At 45.7% G+C, this 13793-nt stretch overlaps 1 protein-coding gene and 1 long non-coding RNA gene across 2 annotated transcripts; one reads left to right on the top strand and one right to left on the bottom strand.

The window, feature by feature from the left end:
• Nucleotides 1-7583: 7583 nt before the first annotated feature.
• Nucleotides 7584-11870, top strand: LOC102224524 (keratin, type I cytoskeletal 13-like). Its single transcript, XM_023349633.1, has 8 exons — nucleotides 7584-8135; nucleotides 8537-8619; nucleotides 9671-9827; nucleotides 9905-10066; nucleotides 10145-10270; nucleotides 10805-10879; nucleotides 10954-11111; nucleotides 11570-11870. Exons 1-8 carry the CDS (start codon nucleotides 7623-7625, stop codon nucleotides 11658-11660), a joined length of 1365 nt encoding a protein of 454 aa, XP_023205401.1. The 5' UTR covers nucleotides 7584-7622; the 3' UTR covers nucleotides 11661-11870.
• LOC111611727 lies at nucleotides 11655-13626 on the bottom strand. Its single transcript, XR_002754187.1, has 2 exons — nucleotides 13278-13626; nucleotides 11655-13183 (listed from the first exon to the last, which is right to left on the bottom strand). It is a non-coding gene; the product is annotated as an uncharacterized LOC111611727 (long non-coding RNA).
• Between the last annotated feature and the right edge of the window lie 167 nt (nucleotides 13627-13793).

Here is a 13793-nt window from a genome sequence, read left to right as displayed (position 1 = left end):
AGATCCCAGCAGCTTATCTGGGCAGACCTGGAGGATAAACACCTGGTCAGAACTCAGAACTGGGTCAGGATTTGGTTCCAGTTCAGTTTAAATTAACTAAACTCTGAACTGTCGCAAGCAGAGGAGGCTGGGATTGGTTCTGGTCCAGAAGGAGGAAATGGAGGGAATTCAGATTTATAATTATCCGTCATGGCCACCAGGGGGCAGCAGCGGCCAGTTTTACTTCAATCCACCGATTCAAACTGGAGGTGCTAGCCGGCTTTTATTCTGAAAGAACCACGACTTTATTTCTGTTTAGCTTTTAATTTCTTCTCAACTAAGCGCCACATGTTTCTTCAGGCTCTAGAGTTAAAGGTTTAATCAGCAGAACCAGAACCCACCAGGTCCAACAGAACCAGCGGTCAGTTAAAAGTTCTGATGGTCCAGTGACAGGCATGACGCTAAGAGCCCAAACTGTTGAGATTTATCTACTCATCTGTTCTTATGTGTTCAACATGTGTTAAAATGATGGACCCGTCTTCACACGGGCCTTTCAGAACCAGCAGGTTAAACCCAAAACCCTGAGAGAGTCAACAGAGTTTGATGGTTCTGGTTCACAACAAATAAAAACTCAAACGTTGCTTCGTCACAAAGTTAGAGAATTACATCCGAAAAATTATTTTTACTACAGAAATGTTCTGGTCGGTTCTGATTATGTTCTGGTTGGTTCTGATCCGACCCAATCATAATAAAGATGCTAACCCAGATGTCCAGCAGACTCGCTCTCCAAGCAGAAAAAGCCAGAAAAGATCATTTCTAAAGAAGCTTCTTGTTCACAGAGCTTCATCACTGGAAAGTTGAGTGGAAGGACAAAGTGCAGCCTGTTACCAGGACATTTTAGAGCGCTTAGAGGCTGAATCGGTACCGGTCCAGGCCGACCCAAACCCAACGGAGGTTCCAGAACCAACAGTGCAGACGGTCGATAACCAAACTTCATCACTTTTGTCAAACTTTAGTCAAGTGGAAGTTTATAAAACAGCCGTGTAAATTAGCGCTTTAGAAGTTAAAAAAAAAAATTTACTTAGGGTGAGTAGAGCAGTAAACTTTAAATAAACATCAGGTACCAAACAGAACCCGACCTCTGGACCTTCGCTGCTCCTCATGGTGTCTCTATGTCGGTTTGGTTCTGTCAGCGGTTCTGAACGTCTCGTCACGCCCGACAGCATCAGAACTGATCCAGTTCCTCTCCTCACCTGCAGCTGCAGAGCAGTTGTTAACAAGTTATCCAGCTGTGGAGAAGAACACAAACTGTCTCAGATAAAAGCAGAATGATTCAGACGTTCAGGAACCAGCCAGCCTCTCGCAGACTGCCGGAGCATCAGGGTGACGGTCCACTTGGTCCGAGACCAAGACAGAAGCTGCTGCTTGCTCCCAATCAACTCGTCTCCTGGACAGAAGCTGGTCGGACCCAGCAGAGATTCAACTCTTTGGACACCATGAGAAACCTTTAGAAACCTATCAACACTGCACGGTGGTGGGACCGTCATGCTCAGGGCCTGCAGCCACTGCAGGGGCGCAAAGCACAAAGTTCACAGATTCCTCGACTTTACCTCAAACAATGATCCCAAACCCACATCTACCCTGGTTCTGGACTGGAAAAGGCAGGGTAACATTATGATCCTGGAATGGCCTAGTTCAAGTCTGGACCAGTTAGCAGAGAGGACAGAATGATGACTGAAGCCACTGTGTGTGGTCTCCCAGAAACATCCGAACCCCCGTTTCCTCTGCCCTGTGAGGTGCTGTTCCTGACGGACGGCTCGGTTCCGCCTGCAGCGGATCTGTGACCTCTCTTGGGTTTCGTTAATCGGACCCCTCCCCGGCCCGGGGCACACTCCACCTTCCCAGATCTGCAGAGTGCTCATAAATCTGTTGATGCGCAGCGCTGGAGGGGAACTCTCATCCAGATCCTGGAATGATCTCATCGCTCCGGCGCTCCGACAACACCCGGGGCTCCACAACCTGATCCGAGCCCGTTCCAGGAGGTTCTGTTGAGACCTGAACCAGAACCCGGATCCTTGACTGAACGGTTGGAAAGCCAGCAGACAGAGAGCTGGCGTTCATCCCGCCCTCTGCCTGCGTGCCCTTTGGCCAGGCGCTGAACGAAGCCTCGGCGCTCCGACTCACTGTGATCAGAAAAGCTGCTGGATTTGACCTTTAACCTCTAAACAGAAGCAGATTTCCAATCATCCAGCTGGGCTCTTTGTTGACTTCCAGGTAATATTTGCTGTGAACGACGCCGAGCAAACGCAGCGATAAAACGTCCATCAACATGCACAATAATAATAAAGGATTAGTGACAAACAGGCCAGCAATGAACCAATTAATCACCTGATAAATGAAAACAAACTATAATTTCCGTTTAGATGATTTATTGTTTTCCTCTTTTCTCTTCGGTGAAGCAGAGAGGAAGTGGAAACGACTTCAGTGTCTCCGTTTGTCTTCCAGACTGGATCAGTTGGATCCTTTCGTCTCCTACAGATTGAAGCACAAATTATGATCAATCATCAATTTTCATGAAACTGTGACTCCAAAAATCTGAATCGAATCACAGGACAGTTGAACAATCCCGTCCTTATCGGACCGGTCGCCACTTCATCACAAATTAAGGTCATATTTTGTAAAACCACGTCAGTCGATGTTCATAGATACGAAGTGACGCCGTTTTCTGGACCAGAACCGGCTCAGACTCCAGGTTCTGGTCTGGTGTGAGTTTCTAGAAAACAGGTTCAGTTTCTGGAATATTATGAGTCGTTCCAATGAACAGAACCAGAACATGTATGGTTCTGGACCAGAACTCGGGTTACGGATGCAGGAGTTTTAGGGGAATTCTGCAGGAATGAGCGGGAAGGCGGAGCAACTCCAACACCTGTCAAACACAGAAGGTCCTCCAAGATCAAACTACAGGAAAACCAAAATGTTCTGGACCGGTCCGTCTGGTTTTAGAGCTCTCTGGATCTTACGGTCTCTGCTGGACTCTTCAGAGGAACGGACGTCCAGAACCTGCTCTTCAGATCCCTTAAAGCCTTCAGTTTCAGACCGTCTGGATTTGAAACGGAGATGTTGGTAGAACTTTAAAGTAAAAGTCCTGGTTCCACTGCCTTTCTGTCGGTGGTCTGCTGTTCTCCCGGTGCTTCGTGGGTTCTCTCTGGGTACTCCAGCTGATTTCCTGGTGTTCCACACGGCAGCGATCAGATCCATCAGACTTCCAGTCCGAGGTCTTAATCACTCAGTTGGACACGATCCTGGTTGTTGGTTAAATAATCATTTCAGTGAGAAATAATCTCTGAACTCTTGGAACCGTCAGTCTGGAGATAAACCCGTTTGCTTCTGCAGCTCACAAACTGAACCCGCCTTCTAGATCTCAGCTTGTTTCTGAAGAAATTACCGATTTAAACTGATGATGGGCTTTAACCCGAGAGCCTCTGGTGGATTTTGCTCCATTATCGCAGAAATGTTGAAGCTGGAAGCTTGAACGTGAGCTGGAGCTGTCCCCAGATAAATGTCGAGATTCCACCAGAGTGGGCGGAGCCACTGAGCGCTGAGGGGCGTGGTCTACTGTGGGGGTTAGGGGAGGGGCTATGTGGGGCGTGGTCATGACGAGAAAAGCACTGTTGCTAACTTAGTGGCATTGTCGCTGTATTTAGCAACTTTCCAGACCCTCTGATGACTTCTTGTCAAAAAAGCGACTAGCACCAAATCTAGAGACATTTCTTTTACTTTGAAGAGCCAATCCCTCTGCAGCAGCTGAGCGAGCAACAAGTTCTGCAGCAACCCGCCTGCAGTCAGACCCACTCTGCTCTGTGTTCGATCAGTGCTAACTACGCTAGCTGTCCATGTCCTGACTCACCACCAGGGGGCGTGTCTGAGTGAACCGTTTCTGTGAAATTCCCACAGAAACATAAATGTAGAATCCTTAACTTATTTTGACAGTTTATTTGCAAAAATGTGATTTGAGGTTTAGTTTCTCTTTCAGCTCATTAAACGTTGTTGGATCAGGAGTTTGAGTTTTATTAGCAGGAGGTTCTGTAGAGCAGGGTTATTATCCCCCAGTGTGTTATCAGCCTGGCGGGCTGCCAGGCTTTACTTGCCCTCCCACCAGGCTAAGAGTTTATATCTGGTACTCCAGAAACAGCGACGGATTAAGCTGGGTTGAAAGTTGATGCACTGATTGCCTCACATGCCATCATCTCTCTTGTGCTTCCAAATGATTGTAAGTTTTTTCAACCCAAAAACCTGCTGGTGGGCGACTCCAGTACCCCGACCCTGGGTGGGGTCCAGACGTTGGGACCAGTGTGTGGACCCGGATGCCCAAGCTGCCTGCTTTAACGATTCAAACACCAAATTTCATTAATACACAGCAGAAACCAGCTAAATGCTAATATAAACTAACATGTCGAGCAGCTTTGCTTCTTGCTCTGATGATGAAAAATCTGTTTTCCAGATTAGCCTTTTGTTCTCGATGCTGTCGGAACCAGAGAGAGGCTGGTTGTCTCCGTGTTGGACTGGAAACCCGTCCAGGATTCACTCTGGACCTGCTAACATCAAGCATTTCCCTTCAGAACCTGAGACCGGCTGCAGGAACCATTTCAACCGGTTCTGTCTCTTGTTTTTAGCCTGAATTGGAAAATAAATTTCTCCTCTCTTGTGCTGCAGCTTTTATTCACTCCTCTTATTGACTTTCTTTACAATCTGACAGAAAAACCCAGAGGTCTAATCTGAAGCGGTCTGGAAAGTTTGATGACAGAAATGCTGACAGTTTTAACAGGAACATCTTGATTAAAGTTCTATTCGCAGCGATTGGACCCGCAGCGATTGGACCCAAACATGATCCATAAAGCTGAGCTCTGCTGACACGCAAGCAGAGAAATATGCAGCTGGGATGAGAGCTGCAGGCCGACGGCAGATTACTGCCTGTCAGTCACAGCCTCACCTTCAGTGCCTCGGATCAGAACCAGCCTGCAGCAGGTTGGCATTCTCTGGAGCCAGAACCAGAACCGACTTGAGCTCGGATGCCGACTTAACAGGAGGATTAAGAGCCACACAGAAACCTGCAGCTGAACTTTGACTCCATCAATCAACTAGAAAGTTGTTTTTATGCCTCTGATCCACGGCGAGTTTTCAGAACCAGAACCAGAAATTATGGAGCGCTAAGTTACTTGGATGTTTCATAAACTGTTATTCAAATAAAGTTCAACATCTGTGTTAAAGTTATTAAAGAATTACATATTAAGTTATTTTAAATTAAATACCAGCATTGAATAAAGTCATATCTTTACTGACATTAAGTTATTTTCAAACTAATCATTTTGCTCTGAATCAATCATCAATATTTTCATTTTATCGTTAGAACTGCTAAGAAATATTATTTGTATTACGATCAGTAAAGTAAGGTCATGTATTTTTTAATAGAAATATTTTCCTGCTTCACGTTTAGAAAGTTTCTGTTCATTTAATCTGTTTCATTTCTTTATATCACAATAAAAATACTTTTCCATTAAACATTGTGTTAATGTTTCGTTTATGTTTATCGTTAGCATTTTAGCATTAGCGGGACTAATGTTTATGATTAGCGCTTTAGCGTTAGCGGAACTAGCAGTGTGTAACTGGAGGACATGAACTCGGTTCTGTTCCGACGCCGACTCCATTCGGTCCACTGCCAGAATGAACTCATCGCCTCCAGAACCATTGGAGCACCGTTCAGAATCTGCAGAAAGAGCCGAACCCCAGCAGAACCAGAACCGACCTGGTGGTTCTACTCACCCTGTAGAGCAGCAGGAGGTCCAGATTATCTGCAGGAACATCTTCGCTCTTCTGCTTCACTCTGATGATCACAGGAAATGTTCTGAGGCCTTTGACCCACAGAATCACTCCGACGGCCGCAGTCGGCCCCCTGACCACACCTTGAGCACCCTGGGTCTGCATCAAAGCCGACTTTGTTTCAGAGCTTCACGCCCGAACACACTCTGCGCCGCGAGTCGAGCTGCGTCGCCATGGTGACGGCGGCCCGGGGCGCTTTCCCACAGCGGGCGCCTGACGAGGAGACGCCGCCAGCAGCAGGCAAGCGCTCGGTGCCGCCGGCCGTTTCGGTCCGCTCTGAGAGCGAGATCAGCGCCAGGTTACCTCATCCCGACGCTGCAGGAGCTCCAGAACCGGTCCGCCCGCCGGGCCTGCACCTGGATCCACAGAACATTATGACCACCTGAACTCAGGCTGGGCCCAAACCGAACCTCATGAGCGCTTCTGGAGCGCAACGCGAAGCTCCACGTCGTTCACAGCAAATATATTAACTTGGTATTAACAGAGACGCAGCGGGACGGATCACCAGCAGAACCGGATCACCAGCAGAACCGGACTAGAACTAACTGGATGTCCGACACATTCTGGGGTTTGTTTTGTGTCAAATGAGTAACTTCACTCTAAAACGAGCGGTGGTTAGCGCTTTAGCGTTAGCAGAACTAAAATGTAACATGCAGTGAAAAATAACCACAGAAAGTTGAGTGGAAGGAAAAAGTGCAGCAGCAGCAGGCGAACAGCGGATCATCAAACAGAATCCATTCCAGAACCTGAACATCTCGACCCAGACGGGTTCTGAACCACAAGCTGGTCCAGTGACCCTGGTGGTTCTGGGCTTCATGGGCCAGAAACCGGACCCGATCCGAGGAGGAAGATGAAACCAGAACCAACGATAAAGACTGCCCTGGGCCTACAGAACCTCAGCAGAACCTGTTCTGGGTTCTGGAGCCCAGACCAGAACCGAGACATTTCTGTTAAAATCTCTGTTTGTCATTAGTTTTCTGGAACATTCCGACCCGTTCTCACGGTCCAGAACTCGTCACATGGTTCCCCTGAGCCTTACCGTAACTGTTGCCCTAAACTTAACCAAATCGTCGGGTTTTGAAGGTTCGGCAGCGGTTTCTAGAACCCTTCGCGTTAATAATCCACGTAAAACATGTGACCTGCCCAAGTCGTGAACATGTGACGCTGAAGGACTCTGACCAAGTCGTCGCTCCCCTTCGCGTCAATATGCGACGACTTGGGCAGAAATGTGTTGAACATTCTGATGTTCAGAGACGTTCTGGGTTTTCTGTGATCCAGAACCATCAGAACTACCAGAACCATCAGAACCACAGAACATAAAGGCTGAATAATAATGCATGTCTGGATTCTCCAAACTGGACCGGTTCTGTTCAGCAGGTGGATCTGTTTTTCCCATCATGCATCGTGGGAGGTTCTGTGGGTTTTCATGAACCTCCATCAGAACCGCACCGGATCAGCTCAGGTCAGTCTGAGGTTCTGGACACGGCTCGGACCTGGGCCCGGTTCGGTTCTGGACCTGGCAGAGCTGCAGCAGTGGCACCGCCCCGGCCTGATTTTGGTTGAGACGGGTCAGAACAGAGCCTGATGTCGGGGCAGGTTCGGTTCGGTTCTGCTGCAGGTGTCTGCCTCGGTGGGTGTGGGTCCTGGCTCCGCCCCCTCACCTGAAGCCCCGCCCACCGCGGCTCTATAAAAGGCCGCCCGGTCCGCTGCTCCTCACTTCTCTCTCCTCCTCTCCTGAGAAGACAGACCGACTCCTCATCTTCATCATGGCCACCATGATGTACTCCTCCTCCTCCTCCTCCCGGAGCTCCATGGGCGGAGGCCTGGCCCGCTCCTCCTTCGGCGGCGGCCTCAGCTCCTTCAGCGTGGCCGGGGGAGCCGGCGGCGGCGGCAGCGTCAGGGTCTCCCGGGCCAGCCGGAGCTTCTCCGCCGGCGGGGGCGGCGGCAGCGCGGCCTTCGGCTTCGGCGGGGGAGCCGGTTCCGGGTTCGGCGGCGGGTTCGGTGGGGGTGCAGGTGGCGGGTTCGGAGGGGGCGCGGGGTTCGGTGCAGGTGGCGGTGCCGGGTTCGGAGGAGGTGAAGACGGCATCATCGGCAACGAGAAGTTCACCATGCAGAACCTGAACGACCGGCTGGCCGCCTACCTGGCCAAGGTGGCGGCGCTGGAGAAGGCCAACACCGAGCTGGAGCTCAAGATCCGGGAGTTCGCAGAGAGCAAGGTGGGCCCGTCCAAACGGGACTACAGCCACTTCTACGTCACCATCGCAGACCTGCAGGCCAAGGTGAGTCTGCACCGAGACCCGAGAACACCCGAAAACACCCGACAGGACCCGAAAACACAACTTCAGAAAGATGCTGACGGCGGCAATAATCTGCAGAAATGAGGAAATCTGAATATATTTATTAAAGATTTAACCTTTGATCAAAGATTCTCCAGAAGATCAAAAAGTTTTAAGATGAGAAACTTTTTATACTGATGAGAAAATTAACCGATGATGCCACACCCATAAAACCATCTGTCATTAAAAATAACAACAATAATCATATCTATAATGATAACATCTGTAATGATTACATCTATAATCTGTAATAATCATATCTATAATGATAACATCTGTAATAATCATATCTATAATCTGTAATAATTATATCTATGATAATAAATGCTGATATGTGTTTTCAGATCGAGGCAGCCCTCATCTCTAAAGGCTCCGTGATGCTGAGCATCGACAACGCGAGACTGGCTCAGGATGACTTCAGGATCAAGTCAGTGTCTGTCTGTCTGTCTGTCTGTCTGTCTGTCGCTCTCTGCAGCTCAGGCGCGCCCTCTCCTGGCGGAACGTCCCCATTACATGGAAAAATCAGTGAAAAAGCATCTGGAACTGCGGGGCTGGATCGATTAATCAGTTATTGAAATATTCAAGTAATTTTATAATTAATTGTTAGGTGGAGCATACAGACTATAAAAATGTAATTTGTTGATAAAACACAGAAGAAATCAAGAAAAACTGAAGTGGTATTTTTATCTTCACATAGTTCAGATTCTGTAATAATCTCCTATTAAGCACAATTTCTATAACATTAATAAAAATTAGCTTTCCTGAAAGAATAAATAAAATACCATTATTTTAAAAAGGATTTTAATTATTTGCATTTTTTATGTATTTTATTGCAGATTAAATGGTAAAATTAAAACTCTGCAGAATGTGCCTTTTTTAATCCGATTAATCGTCTGAATAATCGATGACTAAAATAATCATTAGCTCTGTCTGTAACAAGCCTTTAGCTCAGCTGACCTTTGACCTGACCAGATAATTCAATTCCAAAATACTTTATTTATCCCAAAATGAAGTTAAATGTTGTTGTATCTCATTAATAAGTCTAAAGTTGCTTTATTAATGAGTTTAATGTTACATTTCTTACCAGTTTGTCTTGTTAATTTTCTAAAAATTAAACAAGTTCTTACATTTTTAAAAATAATTTCAATAATCAAAAACATTAACATGTACATTTTTTTAAAATGTTAATGCATTTTTAGAATTTTTTAAAATCTTAGTTATTTATTTAACAAACATTTACATTTGAACATTTAAAAATAATTAACTTAATTAAAATTAAAAATGGTAATTTTTAGAAATGTGACCATCTTTTTCAATGTATTTTAAATTTAAAAAGTTTTAATTTAAGAAAGTTATTATTGTTTTTAAATTTGAAACGTTTACCAGAGGAAACGCCTCCCTGTGATGTAAATCCACTGACTCCTCCGGTAGCCGGGTCGTTCCCGGCGGTTCTGACGCGCTGCGGTTCCCGCCTGCAGGTACGAGAACGAGCTGTCCATGCGCCAGTCGGTGGAGGCCGACATCGCCGGGCTGAAGCTGCTGCTGGGAGAAATAGGCGTGGCCAAGAGCGACCTGACCATGCAGATCGAAAGCCTGAAGGACGAGCTGCTGTCCATGAAGAAGAACCACGAGGAGGTAGGCCAGCCGCCGCTCGTCTTTCACGCCGCCTCCCACAGGTTGACGCTTTCAGCTGTCGCTTCTCTCCGCCGCAGGACCTCCTCGCCATGCGCACCCAGGTGGGCGGCCAGGTCAACGTGGAGGTGGACGCCGCTCCCCAGGAGGACCTCACCAAGATCATGGAGGAGATCAGGGAACACTACGAGTCCGTCGCCGCCAAGAACCGCAAAGAGCTGGAAGGCTGGTTCCAGGCCAAGGTAGGAACCCGACCGCGCGCAGCATGAGCCTGCAGAGGTTCTGTTACTGGACCGAACCGCTACATCGTCTTTCTGCAGTCCGAGACGCTCTCAAAGGAGGTGGCTTCCACAGAGATGACTCTGAAGACGACGACCACAGAGGTGAAGGAGGTGAAGAGTCAGCTGCAGGCGCTGGAGATCGAGCTCCAGTCCCAGCTCAGCATGGTGAGACCCAGCAAACCGGAAATTTACTGAAACACAAGGAACAAAGTACCAGTAGCAGAAAGTTACTGTCCCTGTTCTATTTGAAATCGTAATGTCATAAGAACAAAGTTCAAATGATGAAAGTCAGAATATCACAGGAATATATTAATGTGAGAATAAAGTCAAAATAATACAAAAATAAAAATATGAGAATGAAGTAGTAACATCAGGAAATAAAGTCAAAATAATTTTAAGAATAAAGTCATGAATGAAACTAGGAATGTTGAGCAGCTTGTGAAGTTTTACTTCAGTATCAGTTTTACTAGTAAAAAAATACTTTATGTTTTTACACATCATCTAATTAAAAACAGCAGAAACAAAGAACCACAACAGAGCAGGACATCCAGAACTTTCTCTCATCTGATAACTCTTACCTGATAAAACAGAATCTTTATTCTGCAAATATAAAGATTTTATTCTCCATTAAATGATGGATCATTAGTCAGAGGAAAGCAGCGCTGCGGTGGTTCATCTGATTTAATCGTCTCGTTGCAGAAAGCGTCTCTCGAAGCGTCTCTCGCTGACGTTCAGAACCGCTACGCCATGCAGCTGAACGGCTACCAGATGAGGGTAAGCTGCAGCTCACCTGTGCACTGCTGAGGCTGATCTGAACGGCAGCACTCAGCCTGAGGTTACCTGTGCAGGTGACATCTCTGGAGGAGCAGCTGGTTCAGCTGAGGGGCGACCTGGAGCGGCAGGGACAGGAGTACCAGATGCTGCTGGACATCAAGACCCGGCTGGAGCTGGAGATCGCCGAGTACCGCCGGCTGCTGGACGGAGAGGCAGCGGGATCCGCGGCAGGGTGAGAGCGGATTCAGATTAAAATGGAGGCCGGCGGTCTGCAGACAGCCAGCAGGTCTGTTTGGTGGAGATTAGCAGTAGAGCTGCTGGGATGATTTTACTGACCTGAAGCTGAAAACTGGATCGAGGAACATTTAATCTACTCAATGACCAGCTAATTCCTGTTAGCATTGCATGCTAACGGCTACGGTTGCCTCTACATTCAAACAGTAAAGCACCAGATTCACATATTTAAATCTGGGAAAGATTTAATGATACACAAACTTCAAACAGGAAAAATTAAGTCTTTATAAAGGTAGCCATCTTGGATTGGTAAGAAACCTACAAATTTAATCCAAGAGGATTTCTCTCCCTCTTTTTTCTTCTTTGTGTTTATTTTCATTAAACTATTTTCTGACTCTGAAATATATGAAATAAAAGCACAAAAGCAGAGACTCACCCACTTCCCTTCTTTTGCAGGCTTTCCTCTTCCTCCTCCTCCTCCTCCTCCTCTTCAACCACAGTTACCAAAACTGTGATCACCAAGGTGATCGAGGAGAGCAGCAGCTAAGAGCATTCAGACGGCTGTCTGATGGTGGAGTCGAATCTTGACCTTTCACCTTCCTGCTTAATGAAACAAGAACCACTTCCTGCCATGAGGAGAGTCCATCTCATCTTCTTCCTTTTACGCCTCACTTCCTGTTGTGACTCAGTTAAAGATGGTGAATCTGTGAGGGAAACTTTCTGTCTGTCTTCAACAAATAAACTGAGCTAAACTCAATAGAAATGGTCTGGTATTTATTTTAGTCTCTATTAAAATGTTTAAATCACTTTTGGAAAAACTCAACTGATCTCACATCTATCAGCCAATCAGAATGGAGGGAAACTTTCTTCCCTACTTGAGAGAAACGTAACGCAATCTTTAAAGGAAGGAGATTTATCACAAAATCTATTATAAAATGCTACAAACCATCTGCTAATGAATAATATAAAAGAAGCATAAACTATTAAGGACTGAATACATTTCTAAAACCAAGAGGGAAAGTTTTCTAACTAAAACATTTAAAAAATGACTAGCCAACATGCTAAAGATAGCCAACATGCTAGTGATAGCCAACATGCTAAGGTTAGCCAACATGCTAAAGAGAGCCATCATGCTAAGGTTAGCCAACATGCTAAAGATAGCCAACATGCTAAGGTTAGCCAACATGCTAAAGAGAGCCAACATGCTAGTGATAGCCAACATGCTAAGGTTAGCCAACATGCTAAAGATAGCCAACATGCTAGTGATAGCCAACATGCTAAGGTTAGCCAACATGCTAAAGAGAGCCAACATGCTAAGGTTAGCCAACATGCTAAAGATAGCCAACATGCTAGTGATAGCCAACATGCTAAGGTTAGCACTGGATAACATTGGGATTTTGTTCATTTTAGCTTTTTTGTCACCGTAAAAACAAAAGAACTGCAGATAATAAAACAAGCAAATAACTAAAATGTTGAAGAGTTTGAACAATCACAAATTCATCGTAGGGAAAAACTGATCCTCTGGCATCTGACCTCTGACCTTCTCTCGCTGCTATGTTAAAAGAACATATCCTGTTGGAAATGTGAGAATAAAAGCACTTCCTGTCCTATTCAGAAGTGCAACACTCATCTGCTTCCTACACCTTGTTTCCTTCATGATGTTGGTGTCGAGATTTGAGTTTTTTGTGTTTATTTAGATTTCTCCGTGTCCTTTGAGTCCCTGTCCTGTCCTCACCTTGATTGCTCCCTGGTGTCTCGTTTCCTTGATTACCTTCTGTGTATTTGAAAATTACAGAATTTTCAAATACACAGAAGTTCCTTGTTCCTCGTCGGACCCTTGTCGTCTTGTCAGCTGTCCGTGTTCCTCAGTCCTTTCGTTTGTCCTGTCGCTACCTGTGATGAGCCCAGGTTTCCGCTCAGCAGTGCTGCCTGGGATTTAGGACTGTTTGTGTTGGATCATCTGTACCGGTTACACATCATTAAACCTTCATTTTACTTCCACCTGGTCTCCGTGTCTGCCTCCACCTCTCACACCACCAGCTCTTGACAGTTGAACTTGATACCTAAAATCTAAACATATTTATTATTTAGAGCTGAGAACAAATGTCTTAAACATGAATTTCAAAATTAAAACTCAGAGATAGAAGAAGAAAACCGTTAGTACCAGATTTCGTCAGACTCTCCAGGATTTCACGGTTCGTTTTGGCATTTTATCCAATCAAAGTCACTGATTTCGTGGTGCTATTTGTAACGAATTATGAGGTTTTTTCTTCATTAAACCCTTCCGACATCTGCTTATAGAAGAAAAAATATTGAAAAGTTAAGCAGACAGACTGGACACAAAAATTAACAATCCACTTCACCAGGTGTTTGAATATAGGCTGCAGGTGAGTCAGATAAGCAGCAGGTGGCGCTGATCCCTGATGTTTTATGAACAGGAAGGTGAAAAAAGTCCATGAAGCTTCAGCATCTTTTCAAGGTTTCATTTCGGGTTATTTATCTTTTATCTGGACTCTGTTTATACAACACTTCCTGTAGAGGAATATTTCTACCGAATATTAAAAAGGTTATAAAATAAGTTAAGAGATACAGACATGTATCTATATTTTGGTGGACGGATACTCCTGGTTTTTCATCAGATAAATAAATGGTATGATAAAACAAACACATTTTTAAATTA

This window comes from Xiphophorus maculatus, chromosome 16 (genome assembly GCF_002775205.1).
Source record: "Xiphophorus maculatus strain JP 163 A chromosome 16, X_maculatus-5.0-male, whole genome shotgun sequence".
Classification (NCBI taxonomy): domain Eukaryota; kingdom Metazoa; phylum Chordata; class Actinopteri; order Cyprinodontiformes; family Poeciliidae; genus Xiphophorus; species Xiphophorus maculatus.
The sequence above is the reverse complement of the archived record's forward strand: the minus strand, read 5'-3'. Positions and strand labels throughout refer to the sequence as shown.

Bases quoted from the DNA above. Each gene is read 5' to 3' on its own strand.
- LOC102224524 (XM_023349633.1), top strand. From the start codon at position 7,623: ATGGCCACCATGATGTACTCCTCCTCCTCCTCCTCCCGGAGCTCCATG. The intron at 8,136-8,536 runs GTGAGTCTGCAC...ATGTGTTTTCAG, and splicing joins TCGCAGACCTGCAGGCCAAG to ATCGAGGCAGCCCTCATCTC. The intron at 8,620-9,670 runs GTCAGTGTCTGT...TCCCGCCTGCAG, and splicing joins CAGGATGACTTCAGGATCAA to GTACGAGAACGAGCTGTCCA.